The 21277-nt window shown below is 40.8% G+C and overlaps 2 protein-coding genes across 2 annotated transcripts; both read right to left on the reverse strand.

Moving 5' to 3' along the window:
* Positions 1-1443: 1443 nt before the first annotated feature.
* ppp1r14aa (protein phosphatase 1, regulatory (inhibitor) subunit 14Aa) lies at positions 1444-12225 on the reverse strand. Its single transcript, XM_003449800.5, has 5 exons — positions 12139-12225; positions 11458-11753; positions 8520-8600; positions 8053-8085; positions 1444-2652 (listed from the first exon to the last, which is right to left on the reverse strand). Exons 2-5 carry the CDS (start codon positions 11632-11634, stop codon positions 2470-2472), a joined length of 474 nt encoding a protein of 157 aa, XP_003449848.1. The 5' UTR covers positions 11635-11753; positions 12139-12225; the 3' UTR covers positions 1444-2469.
* A 4122-nt stretch (positions 12226-16347) lies between these two features.
* Positions 16348-20947, reverse strand: dlb (deltaB). The gene is made up of 7 exons (XM_003449827.4): positions 20683-20947; positions 20357-20596; positions 20153-20210; positions 19795-20052; positions 18637-18998; positions 18076-18292; positions 16348-17878 (listed from the first exon to the last, which is right to left on the reverse strand). Exons 1-7 carry the CDS (start codon positions 20731-20733, stop codon positions 17181-17183), a joined length of 1884 nt encoding a protein of 627 aa, XP_003449875.1. The 5' UTR covers positions 20734-20947; the 3' UTR covers positions 16348-17180.
* Between the last annotated feature and the right edge of the window lie 330 nt (positions 20948-21277).

Genomic DNA, 21277 nt, shown 5'->3' on the forward strand with positions numbered 1-21277 from the left:
CATTCATTAATCATTCACAACTTTCAGATGTCTATAAGTTGTTAACAGCTTCACCAGATTGTAGTTTTAGTGGGTATGTTTAGATTCATAGAATCTGCCTTTATAATAATAAAATGAGTGCAATCAGCTGGAGTCTGTGAAACCATTAAAAGGTGAAAAGGTCAATACAATTTAAATGTATGTTTCCTAAAATGTGTTAAATATACAAACAGAGGCAGCAGGCTCTCAGTTTGAGGCCGAATACTTGCTGTGATGAATACGTTCCCACAAAGGTCAGTGGAAAAGCCAGGATGTTCGCCACACAAAAGACCCCTGCTGGGGCACCAGGTCACACGTTAGTGTATACATTAACGTCGTAACATATTTGCAGTGCCTCTATGAGTACAAATAAACACACATCCTACAGCTGAATGATCTTGTAACTTGTGCATTGATTAAAGGGATCTTTTATTTGTAGAGATTATTATTTCATCTCGCTTCACCTAGCTAGAGTTTGTATAGAATACTGCTGCAAGACTCCATACCAGAGCCTCCAGACATTCTCATGTCACACCTATGCTGATCTCACTGCGCTGGCTCCCCATTTAGATTCAATTCCAAGGTGTTCATCTTTAGGGCTCTGCATAACCCATCCACCTACCCAAGCAAACTTTTGCAGCCATGTCACCAGCAGGAGCCTCAGGTCTTCTGATCAGGGCTTTTTGTCCATCCCCAAATCGAGACTAAAAACCAAAGACAACATAATCATGGCACTCTCTCTTGGAAATGGTCTATGATCTATGAGATCACTGGACTCATCATTTTAAAATTGCAATTGCATTGCAAGTCACTTGGATGAGTGAAAAAACGTTTCTCCCACTGGAAACGCTACGTCCAGATGAAAAGGACTTTTGTTGTGTAGCGTTTGTGCAATGTGATACTGTAGCTATAGTCTTCTATCCTGCACCAATGGTTAAAGTTAACGACAACACTAACTGTACCTATTGTTAGCTCAGTATAAAGACTGGAAAAAGGAGTAAGTAGCCACCCTTACTCTCAGAAGTATTAGTCCAAGGGTTTCTTCAAGTTCATGACTGCCTGTGTTTCCACAGTGGTCTATGTTTTTTTTGTTTGTTTGTTTCTTTGCACACTATCAACAAAAAAAAATCATCCTCCTGTCAAAATGTTATTTATTGCAAGCCTCACCCCCATAGTTCCTCTACTTTTGAAATACTGCCCTTCAGTAGGGACTTTTTGGGGAGCACAAACTGCAAATTATATTTCCCCAAGCAGCTGATGAGCTTTAGTAGTCCTGGTTGAGGAATGTTGTGGCCTTTGACTAGAGCTGTTTTTTTACAGCTCATAATTCACCATTGAACTTATGTGTCCCACGTCCAGCTGTATATTAGACTGCACATCTCAGCGGATTAGTGCAACCTCCTCCTGAAAACAAACAATACATTATAACTGAACAAAATTATTTTATTAGAAATTTCTTCAGGAGACTTCTGTTATTTTGCACAACTACAATTTAGTGAATATATTGACATAACTCACAACATAGCAACACCAAAACTCAAACACAAAATGAATAACAATGAAATATTAAAAAGCTACAGCGGATAAGGAATGCAACAGGATTATTTCCAGTGTTACATCATACCAGTATATTAGATCCTTATCCTTTTTCTGTAATCATGACAATAAATAACCACTGGAATTTACCAGCTGTTAAATAAGTCACAGGTATGTGCATGTGATTGAGCGGTGTTATTTCTAAACTCATGTTCATGTGCTCTGTGACACAGTTCAGTTCACACAGTGATATTTGTTGACCTAGAAGCCACCCTTGGATGTCATTTCTAAATTTGCTGTCAATCCTGTTTTCCTTCATATACATTCATCAGTTACCACAACAGTTTCTGACACCAACTATATTTACGTAAGGAAAGTGACAAAGAGTACAAGTTGAGCGGTGTTTTGTTTTTTTTCCAGTCATGTAAAACTACATGTTTGGTTGTGTTTTAAGGAATAGTACGACATTAAGGGACATATAGAACTGGCTAGCCATAAAGACCAAAAACAGGAGGCAAAGCAAAGCTTCTTCTGTCTGAAAGTCTCTCTCTCTCTCTCTCAACATGTAAATCTCCTTTTTGAATCAATGTGGCAAAATATTTCTTGGCTGGGAGCTGAAACCAGAGCTGTGAGCAAGTGAGCTTAGGTGGTGCCGCTGGGTCAACGTGGGCTCCAGAGTGAGCCAGGAACCCAGTGCATATTTTCTGCCTTTATGAATACTGTATTGTGTTTTACAATTGAGTGAGATACAGAAGGACTTCAGGAGAAATCTATATTTAATAATTTTGTTGTTGTTTTCAACAATGTGTCTAATGCTTCACCGACTTTGCCTTCTGTAATCCAGGATGACTGACTTCATTTCACAATAGTATCTGTGTGTATGTCTGTATGTGTGTGTGCATGATTATTGGGCCATCAGAGGGTCTGATTTTGCTCTTGGGTGTGGTGAAAGTGGTGGTGCTGCTGTGGGTTGTTGAAGTGATAAGGCTCATGGCGATAGTGGCCATGACAGATGACCGGATGCTCGATGCCTTCGCTCTGCAGCTCATCCTTCCTGTGAACTCCTTGTAGCTTCACCACCAGCTCTTTGATGAAGGCCTGAGGGTGAAGCAGAAATTCAGTCAGTTAAGAGATCTTTCACACTTAACAGCACAACCTCATCTCTAATCATTTCTGCCCATAATATACAAGATAAAGTATTTAAAAAAGTATTCCATGACTCTGCCCACAAAACAAACAAAAAACTAAACAAAAATGGAATTCGAATCATAAATCATTTCAAGGTGTCTTCCTTCTCACACCCCAAGCAATGGCAGATGGCCCCGCCCCTCCCTGAGCATGGTTCTGCTGGAGGTTTCTTCCTGTTAAAAGTAAGTTTTTCCTTTCCACTGTTGCCAAAGTGCTTGCTCATGGGGGGTCATATGATTGTTTTTTTTCCTCTGTATATATTATTGTAGGGTCTACCTCACGAGGCCACTGTTGTTGTGATTTGGCGCTATATAAATAAAATTGAATTGAACTGAACTGAATTATATTGTGAATCTCTGCACTGCTTCCTGCTTTGCTGCCATGTTTTAGATTGTTCCCATTCCAACCACTTGCACATGTATTTTCAACAGGGCCCTTAAACTTGCAAAAAGAGAAAATATTAACTCCAGCATCAAACTGACTCAAATCAAAGAGCTAGTTCTCAGTGACAAACAGTTTTTAGTTGATGAGTTCAAAGTATCCAAACCTGAAAAAGTTGCATCAGCTGAGGAGCACAACCACGAGCACGTGGATAGAACTGAATTGTACAAGTACTATATGAGGAGACTACCTTCCAAAAAGGCACACTGACTATATTTTATTCAAGTATGGATTTTATATTTTAATGGTATAAACGGATGAAGTTTTAAAACTGCATAATTTGTAGTCAAAGTGATTAAGGATTTCCAATATTTAGTATCCATGGTACATTTTTAAAACTCTATAATCAGTTATCAGTAGACACCAGTGAATCCACCTGAATCTAATGTTATATAAAGTAGATGCTGATCTGTAATTGGCACCAAATATGTTCACGTGTTTTTGCTTATGTTCTTGTCATCAACGCCTCAGCAGAATTCCTGTTAGAGTACGCCTTTTCTCAAACCTTGACGATGGGGTTAATCCTACCCACAGCCCTGCTTGACAATCATACACTCACACTCAGGCTTACTGCTGTTTATTTTGGTCTTTTTTTGTTTAAAATAAAAGACGACAGTAATAATACCTCCTTATGGCTCACTGACTGTGAAGCAACACTGGACAATAGTAGAAGTTAGAACATTATTTTATTTTCCATTGGCTTAAGTAGAAAGTAAAATGAAGTTACAATGAGCTCAATACAACTACATGTATGTACTGTGTAACAACTGCAACCTCTTCAGGAACTCAGTTTTGCCTTTGCCAGTTGTAGCCCTGATTAGATACACGAGAGTGGTAATACATGAAAGATGGGAACTTTTTTTAATCAGATATTTAGGTTTTTTTTTATAGATTTTATTTATAGGAGACCATAGTTGTGTTGGTTGCAACATACTTTATATGTGGAACCATCTGGAAGCATCTGAATCTACTATTACAACCCTGCAGGCCTTATCAGAGAATCAAAAAACAAACAACTTCTGATTAGATAATAATTAACTATTGTGAGGCACGAAGCAGAACCAGTACGTAGTGTTTAGTCATGTTTCCACACATTCTTTTTTAAGGGTATTCAGTGTTCATATGTCCATAGATGGAAGAATCCCTTGAAGAGCACCAGAATCCTGGGAGAATGACCTCAAGGCTGCAACGAGGGAGGTCCCCCGCCATATTGTGATGTGGTGTAAATGAGTAACTACTTAATCTGGAGTTAGATAAAAGTTTAAATGCTCAAAATAAGGTCTAGTCCATGCGTACAGAGGTTTAAACAGAGAGTCATCATCCTTTTTTTCTTTTGTTTTTGACAAAAACATAACTGAAATGCTGTTAAACCAATAAGGTGGTGATTTAACCATGTTGGAAAGTAAAAGCCTCTGACAGTTTTCACTTTTCCCTGTCTGCACATCTACAGAGTTCCCAAATATCTTCTCCCTGAAAGGCGTTTTCCAAATGATCCAGTGTCAGTGAACCAAAACTTCATGCGTATGTGGATGAAAGGTTAAATGCATAAAATTCCTACAGTTTGAAAGATTTTAGTGGGAAAAAAGGGGGAAATAAATTTAATCACAGCAGATATCTTTCTGAAAGTTCTACAGCTAAGTTTAAGGAAATTTTTCCTCCACTGTTATATTCTTCAGTCCTTTACGCCAGGCCTCAAGGCCCAGTGTCCTGCAAATTTTAGATGTGTCCTTGATCTAAAACAGCTGATTTAAATGGCTACATCACCTCCTCAACATGTCTTGATTCAGGTGTGTTGGCCCAGGGTGAGATCTAAAACTTGCAGGACACCGACACTCGAGGCCGGAGTTCCCCACCCCTGCCATACACCAACACAATGCAGAGCTGCTACAGGAACTACCAACATAGGAGTCGATTATGTTGTTAATAATTTTATATCTTCACTGCACACGACTCTGGATACTGTAGCTCATCTAAAAAAGAAAGCCTCAAACCAGAGGTACTTGACTCTCCAGTATAATTCTTAAATGCGCACCTTAAAGCAGACAAAGGAAAGGAAATGGCGTCTCACTAATTTAGAAGATCATCCTTTAGCCTCAAAAAATAATTTGTTGCTTTTTTAAAAAGGAAAAAAAAAAAGCCCTCTGTAAAGCGAGAGCCACTTACTATTCATCACTGATTGATGAAAATAAGAACAAGACCAGGTTTCTCTTCAGCACCGTAGCCTGGCTGACAAAAACTCAAAGATCTGTTGAGTAAAGCCTGAGAAAACTAAATTTACTTCAGTAATAAATTTTCTCCAAGCCATCAACGTGTCTTTTAGACCCCATTTCTACAAGACTGCATGAAGAAGTCCTGCCATTAATTGTTTCAATCTCTAATAATCGGCTATGTACCACGGGCCTTCAAGCTGGCTGTAGTTAAACCTTTACTTAAAAAGCATCTCTAGACCCAGCTGTCTTAGCTAATTATAGGCCAATCTCCAACCTTCCTTTCATATCAAACATCCTTGAAAGAGTAGTTGTCAAACAGCTAACAGATCCTCTGCAGAGGAATGGCTTATTTGAAGAGTTTCAGTCAGGTTTCAGAGCTCATCACAGCACAGAAACAGCTTTAGTGAAGGTTACAAATGATCTTCTTATGGCCTCTGACAGTGGACTCATCTCTGTGCTTGTCCTGCTAGACCTCAGTGCTGCATTCGATACTGTTGATCATAATATCCTATTAGAGCGATTAGAACATGCTGTAGGTATTACAGGTACTGCACTGCAGTGGTTTGTATCGTATCTATCTAATAGACTCCAATTTGTACATGTAAATGGAGAGTCCTCTTCACACTTCACACACAAAATCCTGCTCCTGACATACAAGGTCTTAATCAATAATCAAGCCCCATCTTATCTCAAATACTTCATATTGCCTTACTTCATATTATCACCCTAATAGTCTAGTTTCTAGAGTATTTAAAAGCAGAGTAGGAGGCAAAGCCTTCAGTTTTCAGGCCCCTCTGCTCCCTCTTCTATGGAACCAGCTCCCTTTCCTCTTCGATAAAGCATATAGTTCGGGCTGGATCAGGTGACCTTGAATCCTCCCTCAGTTAGGTCTAATAGGTCTAGTCTGCTGGGGTTGATTCTTTATTCTGTGTTTATTCACCACTCTGCATTTAATCATTAGTTGCTATAAATCTCTGGCTCTCTTCCACAGCGTGTCTTCCTCCTGTCTCCTCCTCCTCAGTCGCAGCAGATAACCGCCCCTCCCTAAGCCTGAATCTAGCTGCGGTTTCTTCCTGTTAAACTGGAGTTTTTTTCTTTCCACTGTTGCCAAAGCACTTGGTCATAGGGGTTATCTCATTGTTGAGGTTTTTCTGTATTATTGTAGGGTCTACGTTACAATATAAAGCACCTTGAGGCAACTGTTGTTGTGATTTGGAGATATATAAATAAAATTGAATTGTACGAAGCCCAGTTAGTACCATGTGATCGTGATGCTTTTAATTTTATGTTTAACATTACATTTGGTTAAGCTTTTCGCTGCTTTAGCTGCTTGAGCCCTAATAGTTTGTTGAGACATGCAATACCCAGATATATTGTGTTATGGTAACAGTCTAAGTGCAGGTGAAAAAAAAACAGCTGCCCCTGCCATGTATAAATACTCCCCGTCCACATCTGTTTACTATGAACCTTCATAAACATTCATCAGAAGTACTAAAATCTCTGTGTTAGTATCAGCTGTAGCTGTTGCAGGTGTTTTATATTCATTCATTACCTTCATTCTTTGAACCTATTTTCAAACAATATTCATCTAGTCATATGTGCACTGACTGTTGAATGTTGGTATGTGTGCTTGCTTCAGTCATCACCGATGCAAATATAACATCCAAAACATTGACTATGTCGACTGTCCATTCACAGCTGTCCAGCATGGAAACTTTGACTGCTCACGTTTATTTAAGACAAACTTTGCAATCGATTTCTGCACAAACAGGAGTGTGGTTTTTGTAACTTCCACTGTTAGATGGATGCAGCCACCGTGAAACCATTAACTGAGTTACGGACTAACATTTTGAAGCCTCAACAGGATTTCGGCTGTCCCCATGTTAATCTTTGTCGATCTTGTCAGGCACAAAGGCATCCACTGACAAAAAAATACTCTGCTTCAACATCCATTTTTCTTTAAATGAGATCATCAGTGACTAAATGCTGAGATCATTAACTCATTAGGAAAGTGTTTATTGAAGTCATACTGACAACTGAAAGCTTTACTTTTTAGGGCATGTAGTTCATGGTGAGGAGAGGATATAGAAGGGTAGAAAAGACTTCAACTGGTTCAGAACTCTGCTGCTTGCATTATCACCAGAACCCCCTCCTACCAGCACATCACCCCTGTTCTTCACGAACTTCACTGGCTCCCAGTGAAATTCCGGATAATATACAAACTTCTTCTGCTCACCTTCAAGGCCATTCATAACCTCGCACCTCCTTACCTTTCTGTTCTATTGTGTGTTTTTATCTATTGTACAGTGTCCTTGGGTGTCTTGAAAGGTGCTTTATAAATAAAATTCATTATTATTCTTATTATTAAAAAATTTTTAGTGCTTGGATAAAGATGAATCCATTTAATCTAATCCATATCCAAAAAGTCTAATAAATTAAGTCTGAGTTAAAAAAACCAAAAACGCAGCTCCTACACTGACCCTCCCTCTGTTTGTTCCAGAGAGCCTCATTGTTTCAATCACTGAACTGGAAAGAAAAAGAGTCATTGCTGAGGAATGTGGAAGGACTGCAGGATGAAAGACAGGTGCTGTAGCTTTAGTTTAGCTCGTGTGCATGTTTGCGTCAGTGCTTGTAAATGTAACTTTCAGTTTCAACTTACCTCTGTGCTGCTTCTGCACTTTTGAAGAAGTTCCTGTTAGAAAAAAAAGAACAGTGTTATAACAAACCTTAATTTCACACAACTGTATAAAAATAAAAATGAATGTATGTATGAAGATGATTTGACTTATCAAACTTATCGTTTGACTCCGTTTTGCTGATTTCTAACTCTACTATTTTCCATTATTATTGTTATGTGGACATATCTATAGCTAATGAGAACGTAGCGGCCTGTATAAAATTTAATTTGTAGATTTCTTTGTTCGTTGTTACATAAGGGGGTTTGTCTTGAAGAGTGTCTACGTCTACCTGCTCAATTTTGGACTTGTATACCAACCTCATTAATGCATCTTGTGTTTTTTAGCTTTATTTATTTGGTCAAAAATAAATAAAAAAAACAAAACAACGTGTCCATTCATCTCATGCAGAAGTTGAAAAGACAGCGATGAATGCAACAGGTGATATTACCTGCAACTTTTTGACTCGCTCCTCTTCATTCGGAAGGTCGAGCAAATCATCAATGTTAACCTCCTCTGGCATGTCACCCTCCTGAGGCAACACATGCACATAGAAGTAATGAAAACACACATATGGAACGCTTCAGTGAGTCATCGTAGAAGGCATGCACACGTCACAGAAGAATGTGACAGATATATGCTACAATACAAGCCTGACTGCTCGTTACTGATTTTGTTATCAGTTGAAAAATCAAGTATCGGCCGTTTTCCTGCAGTTGGCACTCAGCTTTACATTTTTTGTTGGTCTGTTTCTTCCTTTAAGAAGCAACCTATGGTGTTGAAAAACTAGGCCAATACAGAGGTTTCAAAGACTGCTGTTTGTCCAGGTACCAACTGAAGCTGGGTTCAAAAGTTAGTCATTCCCCATAGAATCACATATTAATATGCCCAGCTTTATAGCTTTAAAAAGCATGTTTATAGCTTGGTACAAAGAACTGTTTCAACCTCTGTGGATAGTTTCCCCCTGCATAATTAGTTTGAATGAAATTCACTTGGATAGTAGAGTTTGGGGGGTGGCCGCTTTGATTGCCAGGTGGCCAGAAATAGGCAGCTGGAGCTGGTTTAAATTTGCCTCAGATTAGACCTTATCTACTACTTTCAGTCATTAAACTGGATCTTTACTGTGTTTGTGTTGTTGGTGCCTTTTGAAGCAGGTACCAACTGATAACTTAAGACTTCGTCCTTTCAGTTGTCAGTGGATCCAAAGTAACTATGATCATGTGAACAAAACAAAACATAGTAACCACATCCATCAACCTGGCGATCACTACTGCAAACCAACCACCAGCTTTATCTCTGTGTAGTTACTACTACTACCTTCTTCATTCATAAGTTCTTTAAAGTATTCATTTCATTTTATCAGCACTCTTTATTAATTAGTACATTTTCATGTCTATCCTTAATCACCCCGACCTGCTGCACATCCTTTCCAGTTCAAGCTCTCTGCCAAGCCAGTGCAAGTCCTTCTCTCCTTCAGTGTCCACCCTACATAAGCTCACTATAAGCCTTTTCTTTTACTTCGTCTGTCTTTGCTGTATGTCTAGCCTACCAGTACTCCAATCTACTTTCTTCATCTGTGTACTGATCTCAATTTTTCTGTGCCAGCTTCCTCCTTTGAATATTTTTGTGTACTTGCTCATTCCACTGCCGAGTCTCCCCGTCTTTCATTTGTCCAGACGATACAGCAAATACCTCAACACGCCAGCTGTACTTTCCCAGTTATCTGGTAACTCTTCCCTACCACCTAGAGCCCGTCTCAACTCTTCCCTGAACCCTGTTCAACAATTGTCCTCTTCAACTTCCACTATGTACTCTTTGTCTTTACTCGCTTTTTCTTCAACTGGCTAATAAAAACAATAAAAAGGAATATGCTGAGGGGAAAGAAACGTCAGGGAATCACCAAAGTCAATAGGATTCACTCCCTGGGAATCATAATTTTTGGAATACGAACAGCTGATAAATTAAAATAAAAGCTAACAGAAAGCCACCATTGGATGGTGACTTTTCTAATATGATGGTCTAAAACATCTTCATACACATCACAGCATTCAGAGAGTCCTCACGCCCTCTGGACTGAGCTACACAAAATGTTTCATCCCAGGATAAATTGGATCACACAAAACAACTTTTGCACAACTTTGCAGCAACATTCTTACCAGATGTCTGTTAGTCCGCACATACACAGTATGCATAGTTACAGGGGCTTTCTGAATACCCAAGTTCTAAAGGTAGGCTACCTTCATGCTGAGAAAAGTGATTCAGTCATGTGCAAATGTCCATTTTAACAGTCCTTAAGTTAAAAAGACTTCCTGAAACATTTTACCTAAATGTCCAAATATGACTTTAAGCTTTAATAGTAGCTGGAATATTTATATTCAGCCTGCAAACATTAATTGCATTGTTTAGGCTGTGGGGACCGAATGTTAACAGTGTTCATGCAATAGGCTACAGTAAGAGTGGCGTGTTCTGTTTGAACAAACAGCCATTGTACAAGCTGAGTGAAGGGACAGTCCACCCACCCATGCACACCCGTGCACTGCACTGCCTTTGTGATCAGGCCCCTGGCACTTATAGGACTGCAACTCTATGCACTGTAACAGCATCTCCTTTTTGTAGGCTTGTTTTATTTTTATTTTTTAAAATAATGAAATACTGTTCTTGAGTGTGATATGACCTTATGTTGCATAATCATACTTGGTTGAGTAAGGTTAGTTCACTGTAAAGGACCATTTTACAAAAACAAAGCAGTTTTTTTTAACGCATTTGTCTTACTCAGAATCTTCTGGGTGTGGCGATGATGAGAAAACGGGTATGTTTGCTCCTTTTTAATTGGAGAGATGACTTATCATTGTAACCATCTGAATTCGGTTGTTTTAAAATCAAACCAGACTTTCATTATAGCTCTTGAGTCCAAAAACAAGAAACTTTCCCTGCAACTCCTGTTGAGGGATTCTAACATCTTGTCAGCTGCTTGCCAGATGTAGTGTTTACCCCCTCCTGGGACATAAAACCAGCATTCTTCCTCCTACCCCCTCTTCCCTTCTCTCAGTTCCACACTGCCCATGTAAGGCAGAAAGCTCGAAGACAAATACAGATTTGTGAGAGGGGAACAGCAGCAGATCTCACATCTACAGGATGTTTGGCCTTGTAAGGACAACATAGTGCCCCACCCCTCATCCCCTAAACACCTCGTAAATCAACAGAGACCTGAAGATGAGTCTCAGGAAAGTGTCTTCACACAACATTCCTGTTCAAATATAACATTTTCCATTTCACATTTCACCTTCTTCTCTTTGTAATAACCTAACACAAAGCTTTTAAACTTGTTGGACACGCTGACAGTACTGTGCAGTATCATAAATTAGTTCACTTCTCTCAGAGACACCCACCTGCCCCGCGTACAGTCTATCCAGGCTCTCGTCGATCCACTTCTCTACGTCGAGGCGTCGCTGCAGCTCCTTCCTGTTGTACTTCACCGTAACTCGGGCATGTCTCTTCGGGATGCTACGACTGCGCTCTTCGTCGGCGTTTTCTTCGAGCGCTGCGTTTGTCCACTTGGCTGCCATCTCTGCTGTGGACTGGTCCGGCTGGTTTCTCGCCTTTTTGACGCGCACGGACGGGAGAGGAGCTGGGAGGCGACACAGCTCCCACTTTTTTTTTTCCTTGTTCCTCTTGAGATCTTTATCTACAGGGTATCAACACAATTACTGCTGTTTAGATTTTACTGAAAGCACATTTTCTTAGCATGAATTCAGTTGTTATTATGCACGGGCATTTTTTAAGCGCCCTGAGCCGACTGCACTTGTGATTTGACGTTATAAATAAAACTGAATTGAATTAAATCTTTGGCTTCTCTGGAACATAGAGCAAGTCACTGAACCATTCAGATTGTAAAACCTTTAATAAAAACAAGAAAAGAATAAAGAAATACATGAAAATAAAAGACGACATATTTTCACTTTCTAATTACTCAGCTGTGCCTGGTTAACCGATTGCGTCACTTAAGCTCATGATGTCACAGGCTCATCCTGTGTAAGCGTTCACGGGGGACACAGGGCATGCACACCTACCTACCACCACCTCAGGCACTTAGCGAGACCTCTGAAAGGAGTGGGTCCTTTCTCTTCAACAGCTGATCTTTTTACTAACGCTACGTTGCTCGCCGATGCATCCATCGGTGTGCATTTACACAGAGTGTTAGATAGTAAGTGTTTACTATCTAACACTCTGTGTGCTTGGAAAGTACACTTACATAAAAAGAGCATAGAAAAAAGTGCTGGAGTGAATGAGACAAGCTGCGTAAAGCTTTGAGTGCTCAGAGTAGAAAAGCCTGATAAAAGAAGCAGTCCATTTCATGATTTATGACGTGAATCATCACCAGTTTGCAAATTTAGAATACATTTTTTAAACTAAATTCATGTGTCACTTTCTATAGTCATTTGTTAACAACAACACACACCTTTCAGCTATTCATGCATTTTTGACACTGGCTTTTCTGGAGAGTTGTAATGTAGATGTGTCTGCCTCTAAAGCACTTTGAGTCAGCTTCTGTCGATCAAGTATCAATCCCATCACGCTAGTATTGATCCAATACCAATACTGGGCCGCCCATGTCTCATATAAATGTGAATTACATTTTTAAATTCATCACCATGCAGCACACGTACACACGGTGTTGTAATGTCAGTAAGCAGCACGGCAACTTCTCTCCTCTGATTATGCAGGCTTAATCTTAAGGGAATATTTTCCGACCTTTCTGTTTTAGTCACCCTTGATATTACAGTTAAGGTGTCTGTGATTTCTAAAAACCATCCCAAAGGAGGAATATAACATGCTTTGAAAGTACAGAAAGGTTTGAACATTAACATGAAATCTTGGCAGAATACGTGTTTCAAGTAAGGATTTGAAAATCTGACTAAATGGATCGAGTTTATCATTGACATGAGCAGGTGACACGTGCACATTTAATTGGGTTGTTTCCTCCAAAAACAGGGGCAAAAGTCGCTGATGTTAGACCAAACTGTCAGCATGCAACACTCTCTCACGTCTACAATCAGGCAAACACAAAAGAGAACTGAAGACTTAATCATACTTAAGTGCACTTCACATGTACATGAGATAGATTAATGAATAATGTATGAGATATACTGGAGTACAATACAGTATACAATCATGTGCAAAAGAACATTTTCACAGGAATCTATGTAAGCCCATATGTATACCCCATGGTTGTATGACCATCTTTAGCAATAACAATTTGAAGGGTTAGCTTTCTGCGTGAGTTTGTCAGCAGAGTGGCTGTGGCTCAGGAAGTAGAGGAGGTCATCTACTGGCTGCAGAGATGGTGGTTCAGTCCCTGGCTGCACCTTGCATGCTGATGAGGTGTGCAGGAGGGGTTGACATTATAATGGGTAATGAAGCTAGATGAGTTTAAAGAACTATGGTCGATCACCCAAAGCAACAGACAGTATACAAGACAGGTGAAGTGCAGGCGGGGTGGAGTGGGTGGAGACAAGTAACATGGGTGATTTGTGACGGAAGGTCAGCAGCGAAACTTACAAAGAAGGTTACAAGATAGTAGTGAAACCTGCTGCAATTTATGGTTTGGAAATGGTGGCGCTGACAAAAAGGCAGGAAGCCAAGCTGGTGGTGGCATGAAGATGTTAAGAGTTTCATCAGGAGGGACAAGATTAGAAATGACTATCTCAGAGGGACAGCTCAGGCTGAGCAGTTTGGAATCAAAGTTAGAGAGGAAAGGCTGAGATGATTTGGACATCTGCAGAGGAGGGAGAGTGGATAAAGTGGACAAAGTTGAACATGGAGCTGTCAGGCAGGAAGAAAACAGAAAGAGCTCCGAGGAGGTTCATGGATGTAGGAAAAGCAGGACATGCAGAGGGTTGGTGTGACAGAAGAAGATGCTAAGAACAGGATGAAATGGAGACGGCTGTTGTGGCTCCTAATGGGATGAGCCATGAGAAGAAGAAGATTTGATTGAGGAGCACTGAGCTGCTACTTACCCTTTAAATTCTGTGGAAGCAGTAAGAGTGTACTTTGTTTAGGAATCTTCCCAATAACACATAGTAAACCTTTCTTTCTTACAACTGAATTAGCTTGTATACTCACTTTCCATTACCTTTCACAGCTTGACAAATGGGTTAAGGTTGGGTGGTTGTAGTGGTGATTTGATCTTATTCGCCACTCAATATTCTTGGTCTAGAAGCCATAAAAGAGGGAGTGTATTTCGCTGGACCCCCCAACCCTTAGGGAACATACCATCTGTCAGCCTCTCTCAGCCACACAAAGACATGGCAGCTGCAATCAAGCATCTCATATTTAGATTCATCAGACCAAGTTCAAATTTCTTCTGGTCAAATGTCCATGATTCTTTGTTCTCATCTTATTGGTGAACCTCATCAGTGGTTTGTTTTCTTTGAAAGCCTGATAAACACCTGATTCTGAGACACGTCTGTTATTCAAAGTCTGCACTGAGCTGAGCTCTGATCTGAGCTGCTGTAAACTGTTGATTTCTCAGGCTAGTGACTCCAATCCACTTTTGTTTAGTATCAAAGGGAATCACTGGCCTTCCTTTTCTGGAGAAGTTTCATCACAGCGTTTGGTGGTTATTATTGTATCAGCACCTGACACTTTAAACATTCTTGAAGACTGGATGGACTATAATTTCTCTTTACTCAGCTGAGCATTTCTAATATTGATTACTGCAGTAGTTGAATGAAGCTGTTTGCTGTATTTCAGCATAGCTGAATGTCTGATTAGAAGATAGAAATTAATTTATTTTTTGTTTTATTTTGCAGCTGTCTTAAGGAAGTTTATACTGTTTGGTAAAGACCCTACAACATTAGAGTAAGAACTCCAGCGATCATCTCCTACGAACAAACACATGGCAGCAATTAGGAGCAAGAACTCCCTTTTAACAGGGAGGAGCAGATATTTTCCACCAATTCAATTCAATTCAATTCAATTCAATTCAATTCAATTTTATTTATATAGCGCCAAATCACAACAACAGTTGCCTCAAGACGCTTTATATTGCACAGTAGATTGTACAATAATAGATACATTTTAGGAGATTAGCAAATTAATATTTTGCATTAGTGGCATTTATAAATGCGTTGGGAGAGAAATGAGGGGTGAAGAGGAGGCATTCAGTGCATCATGGAAAGTTGGCCAGCAGCCTGAGTCTGTCAGCATAGTTACTGGAAGGGGCGCTAACTGTAAGCTTTATCAAACCAAGTTTTAGAAAAGGTTTCTGTCTCCTTAATCTAAACTGGGAGCTGATTCCACATGAGAGGGTCCTGAAGGCTTAAAGCTGCCTCTCATTATGATTTTAGTTATTTTCTCATTCCAGATATATTTACACCAGTAACATGCAGAATGGAATGAAGATGCATTTTTCATCAAGAAAAACCATGGAGAAATCTATAATATTAATTAAAAAACAAACATGTGATACAGTTTCCTCACGCTTTTTAGATAGCTGTAAAAACACCGTCCTACATATTGTCTTTTAACTATGTCACAGTATTTATACATAAAGTCTGTCCTGCAGCTTTCGTGGTTAGTACTTTCAGTCTCTCTTTAACATAACAATCCAGCAGTGTTTTGAGCTACCCTATTATTTCTTTACGTTTTGCTTCCAAGGAGCCAGAATCACTTGTATCATAATTGCTGCCTTTAGTTACTTTCTTACAAAAACACCTCATTTGTTCTGATTTCTTTAGTTGAATCTATGAAAAATGCCAAACAGAACATAGTTTGACAGGTATAAAATAGCATCGACAAGTTCATTCCTAAAGAGCTATGAGCTGAAAACTTGCTGTATCTCAGCAAAGTGTGCAGTGTGCTCCTGGAAAAAAATCTGAGGAAGCAGAAAAATTGGAGGGCAAAATAGGCCTAATAGCATCTGTTCAGTTCATAGAAGCCTCAGCAGGAATGGTCTCAGTGGTAGGCTGGCTGCTAAGAAGCCATGCTTAAGGAAGCGAAACAGGGAGAAAGGTCTGAGGTCAACCAAAGTACACAAGAACCGGACTGATAATCACTGGTTTGAAATTTCAATGTGTGAATGGAATGAAGATGCATTTTTCTGCATCTTGACTTTTTTTTGAGAGAATTAGTAAATAGTTAAACTAGTTTATTTAAAAATATATATTTGAGCTCTGAAGTCATTGCCTCCTAGATCAACCACTCTATGCACCACAGATACCATGTAAAACAGGACTGTTCAAAGCTGTGGAACAGAATCCTAAAATCTTGGATCGCTTTAAAGCAAAGTTTTATTTCACATCACAACCATGACATAATGAACTTAAATAATATGAATGAAAAGATGCAACATAACACAAACTTTGGCATGAACTCAAAATGGCACATGAACACCAGTACTATATTATATATATTTATGTAAATTACAGTGATGGCTGACGTTATGTGAAAAAGCACATTCTCATTATATCCCTGCCCATCATATCTTTGGGATATCTCACACAGCCTACGAAACATCCATGCACAGCATCAAGCATCGGTCTTCATTTAGCATCATATAAATATATCTCTACATCTGTGACAAAGTGAAACCATAAACACAAGTTTTCAAATAAATAAATAATAATTAATAATAAAAGGATAAAAAAAAATGATGGTACGCACATCAAGGAAATAATGGCAAAAGGAAGATTGAAAAGCAAAAGAAAATTTGAGTGTTTAAAAAAAAATTGAAACAAAGTGAACATATTCAAAAGAATAACCCAGCATAACATCTCTGGGCCAGTTTTCCAAAAGAGGCCTGAATATCGAATCTTCCTGTATTTGGTTTTGTGTTGTAGGTCCTATGAACAGTGGCTCATATTATTTGTCTCTTTGGGTCTTATACATGGAAGAGCTTGGCCCCGGATACCTTCTCAGTAATAAATCATCTATATCAGAATAGTTCATTTGTCACAATTTTGCTTTTTTAGTGATGTTTATATTGGTTTGTGAGCATGAGTGGTTTCCATCTCATGGATTTACTCCTTCCCTCACTGTACATATCGAAAGAGGAGCAACAAGTGCTAATGTGTTTCTTTCCCTGTTTTTCAAATCTGTGCTTTGTCGCTTTTCATCTCAGCCCTGCCTCATCTCTCCACATGAAGTCCTGACGCTCCGCTCTGGAGAGGCTGTTCTCCACAGGGTTGTGCCTGTAGCCGGGTCTGCCGTCTGGGCAGAGGGATAGGCTGAGGCGGGCTGTGCTGTTGCTGATCTTGAAGAGGCCATTGGGGCCGAGGAAGGCGTCTCTTTCGTTTCCACCCAGGTTGTTGACTGTTTCCAAGTCATTATAAACTGCAGTGTCTCTTAGCTGCTTCCTTCCCTGCATTCTCCTCCTCCTCCTCAAGTAGAGGATCCCTGCAACCAGGACCAGTACCAGGATAGCCAGAGCGCAGGAGAGGGTGAGGGTAGTAGATGAGGGTTGGGAGGTTTGGCGCAAAGCTGGCTTGAAACTGGGCTGAAGCGTGAACTCACAACTGGGACCCATAAAGCCCTTGGGGCACTGGCACACGGGCCCAGTGAAGTGGGTGAAACAAGTGCCACCGTTCTGACAGGGATGGGCGCCACAGGCATCCGAGCGCACGCTGCAGTTCTTGCCAATGTATCCCAGAGTACAGGAGCAGGTGTAGTCATTTACACCATCTTGGCAGGTTCCAGCATTCTGGCAGGGACTTGAGGCACAGTCGTCAATGTTGACCTGGCAGTTGGCACCTGTGAAGCCAGCCTGACAACGACACAAGATGCTCTGGCCGAGATCCAGACACTCACCGCCTGCAGAAGAGAGAAACACTCTGTTCAGCATCCATTAAATCAGAAGGTGGCCAGTCATTTAAAGAAGGAGTGTTAATTGGATTATATTTGCTACAAGTGCATTCATGCAGAAGTGCTGAGAGTCACACTTCACCACTGAAGAAGAGCCAAGGTTGGTTGATGTGTACTTCAGCCACAAGATGTCGCTGTACACTCACCATTTAGACAGGGCCTGTTGCTGCAGCGGTCCAGCTTCTTCTCACAGTTGGAGCCAGTGTAGCTGGGAGGGCAGCGGCAGGTGTAGCCTCCGGTCATTGTTTCCACACAGGTGCCGCCATTGAAGCAGGGACCATCTGCACAAGTCATGGCAATGATCTCACAGTTCTTCCCATAGAATCCCTGAGGACAGGTGCAGGAGTAGTCGTTCTCCAGGTCCTGTGGGAGGAAAGAAAACCTTTAGCTCAAGGAGCAAAGATCTAGAAAATAGGACGTAAGCAGCCAATCTATTTCGCTGTCAAGAACTATTCTGTATGCATTGTGTCAAATCTTCTGTAGACCAGTAGAGGGCAATCATCTAGTTCTACTCCCTCAAGCTCAACTTTGACTTTTCTTTTATTTCTTTTCTCTTTTTTTTGTTGGCACAATTTATAATCCATCTATTCGTTTTCTTCTGTTGTTTGCAGTATATTGCTGCACATGGCCTATCCTATCTCCCGCTGTTGTAAAACTTAAACTTCCCTTCTTTAAAATGAGCAGACTCAAACTGATTGTTGACTCACATTGCAGCTGCCTCCGTTCTTGCAGGGGTTGCTGTCACACTCGTTGGTCTCCAGTTCGCAGTTGGTACCTCCAAAGCCGGGCCGGCAGTTGCAGGTGTAGCTGCCCTGGCCTGTGTTGGTGCAGGTTGCACCATTGGCGCATGGCTTGTGGTTGGTACAATAGTTCAGGTCCTGGTCGCAGAAGAGGCCCCCCCAACCCTCCTGACAGTTACACTGCCACGGCTGGCTGCATGTCCCATGGAGGCAGCCTGGGTAGCGTACGCATTCATTGCAGGAAGGGCCCTGCCAGCCCATGCGGCACGTACAGCCCCCTGGGGCCTCGCAGTAGCCATGCCTCTCACTGCATTCCGCTGAGCAGATGGCTGTGGAGGAGAGGGAGGGGAGGGTGTGTGATTACAATGGGCACCCCTTCTCATACATCTCACACACAAACACATACAGGGCCCCACGTCTGACCCCAGCCCTGTTCCAGACTTCACTATTGGTTAAGCATTAAGCCAAGCAGCTGGTAGGCACACTGCCGGAGAAAATGCTTTCTTTTATCTCTTCCCGATTACACGCACACAAATACACACATGCACACACACACACACATAGCCTGATCACCTTGAAAAATGTGTATGTCTAACAATGGTCACAGCGCTTTGTCACATTGTAACACAACAAAAGGTAGATGGAATACCAAACCCTGTCTTATAGAAAAAACTCTACAGGATATCTGCTGATGTAAAAGTGTGCTCTGAAAAGATCGAGCATCTGTGTGATGTTTTTATAAATCTTGCTCACCATATTTTTTTTATACATAGCTGAAGAAAATGTTTATATATATATATTTGTCAGTCCTCCTTACATTTCTTATATTTGTGCAATTATTTAACGTTTTTATTGATTTTTATGAATATTTTTTATTTGATTTAATTGTTTTCTGTACATTTATTTAACATTTTTGATCAATCTATAGTGAGAAACTTTGAATTTCCATTTTATCAACTTTGTAAGTTTGTTTTAAAAGATGCAATATTGTATAAATTGGTGAATTAACTTAAGTAGACATATTTGTTATACAGCATATGATAAAGCCACCGCAACATAAAAGAATATGCTAAACTCAAGTGCCTTGCTCATGGACACTTCAAGTCATCAATCATGAACGCTTACGCTCAGAGCAGTAGTTTCCTTTCCAGCCCTCCAGGCAGATGCGGTTGCCCTCCTCGTCGCAGGTGTAGTGGCCCAGCGTGTCATCCCTCGGCCTGCAGTAGTCAGCACAGCCGTCTCCAAAGTAGTACTCGTCACAGAAGACGTGGTAGGAGTAGCGCAGCTCGCTCTGTTCTCCAAAGTGCACGTCCTGGGACCAGTCTTCTCCAATGGCAAGTCTCCTTCTGGTCGCCAAACGGCTCACAAGGTTGTTCTGGTTGTCTGCAGGGGTAAAGAAAGTTGTAAAACAAATACCCTTTCGCAAGATATGTTGGTTTGGCTTCAAACAGGGTCCAGTTATTTTTTTTAAAACACAACCTACCTGTGTACTCAGTCGGAGATTCAGCGTTCCAGGCTTCAATGATCAACGAAAATGTTCCCTAAAAACAGGAGGGGGAAAGCGCATCAGTACGTGGCAAGTTCGAGATCAGGGATGTGTAGCGGACTTAAACTATGAATATTTTAGACGGGTATATGAACTTCAGCAGCACGTTTGTGTAACTGATATTCTTTATTATTTATTTACCGGCCACTTGAAGTGGAAAGGCACCCTGATGGGAGCGCTGCTGGAGATCGAGGTGTGATCGGCTCTGATGACGTTGGTCTGTCCGGTACCAAAGGTGCAGGGCGGCTCTGCGGAGATGACATCCTCCGGGTGTTTCAGGCAAATTCTGAAAAAAATATGACAGTCCCTGTGTCTTCGACAGATCCGCTGCGCGGTGTGGAAGGAATGAATCTTCAGCTCAAACACACCAGAGGACAAAACCTGTAATGAGAAATAAATAAAATAAGATATCACGGCGTAAAGACGTCTTCATGATGTTATTTCAGCATGAACTGAAGACAACTTACTACGTTCACTAAGGCCAGAGCCAATAGGCATCTCAGATGCAAATGTGCCATTTTTCCTGAAGTTTGCTTTTCCAAGTTTAAATGGAGCTCCTCATTCGCCGTGCGTCACAGTGGTGCCAGACAGATAGGTCACTGAAGGATGCTGTCACAGTGAAGGGGAAATCTCTCAAATATTTTTCATCACTCTGAAGTCTGTTATCCTTTCAGGGTATCCTGAGACCTCTTGGTAGTCCTCTCCTTTGTCCTCTCACCTCTTATTGACACTCGTCTTGTTTGGGTTCTGGTGCGTAAAGGCGCAGAGCAGTTTTATACCCTCTGATCTGCGCGTCACAGGCAAAGAGGTGGAGCCGTGCCAGACCTCAGGGGAGTAGATTTGCATCCAGACACAAGGGGCCTGCTTGGGGATTTAGAGAACACTCGTTACATCTGGACAAAGTTCTTCGGAATATGCATTAGAAGCTGGTACACGCAGATACGTTTATCAAGTTTGCACAATTCTTGATCAGCCAGGAAAAAAAGCAAGCTAATGCAGGTGATAGGACTAGATTGTTACAAATAGACAATAAAAGTCAGTTTGATAACAAACGATCCAACT

The sequence above is a fragment of the Oreochromis niloticus genome, linkage group LG10, assembly GCF_001858045.2.
Source record: "Oreochromis niloticus isolate F11D_XX linkage group LG10, O_niloticus_UMD_NMBU, whole genome shotgun sequence".
NCBI classification, from domain to species: Eukaryota; Metazoa; Chordata; class Actinopteri; order Cichliformes; family Cichlidae; genus Oreochromis; species Oreochromis niloticus.

What these genes read in the sequence shown, in the direction of transcription:
- ppp1r14aa (XM_003449800.5), bottom strand. Translation starts at nt 11,634, where the DNA reads ATGGCAGCCAAGTGGACAAACGCAGCGCTCGAAGAAAACGCCGACGAA. An exon ending in AGCGAGTCAAAAAGTTGCAG is followed by an intron (nt 8,086 to 8,519) that starts GTAATATCACCT and finishes TTTTTCTAACAG; the next exon opens with GAACTTCTTCAAAAGTGCAG. An exon ending in AGTGCAGAAGCAGCACAGAG is followed by an intron (nt 2,653 to 8,052) that starts GTAAGTTGAAAC and finishes CTTCACCCTCAG; the next exon opens with GCCTTCATCAAAGAGCTGGT.
- dlb (XM_003449827.4), bottom strand. Translation starts at nt 20,733, where the DNA reads ATGGCACATTTGCATCTGAGATGCCTATTGGCTCTGGCCTTAGTGAAC. An exon ending in AGAACGGAGGCAGCTGCAAT is followed by an intron (nt 18,293 to 18,636) that starts GTGAGTCAACAA and finishes TTCCTCCCACAG; the next exon opens with GACCTGGAGAACGACTACTC. An exon ending in CAACAGGCCCTGTCTAAATG is followed by an intron (nt 17,879 to 18,075) that starts GTGAGTGTACAG and finishes TCTCTTCTGCAG; the next exon opens with GCGGTGAGTGTCTGGATCTC.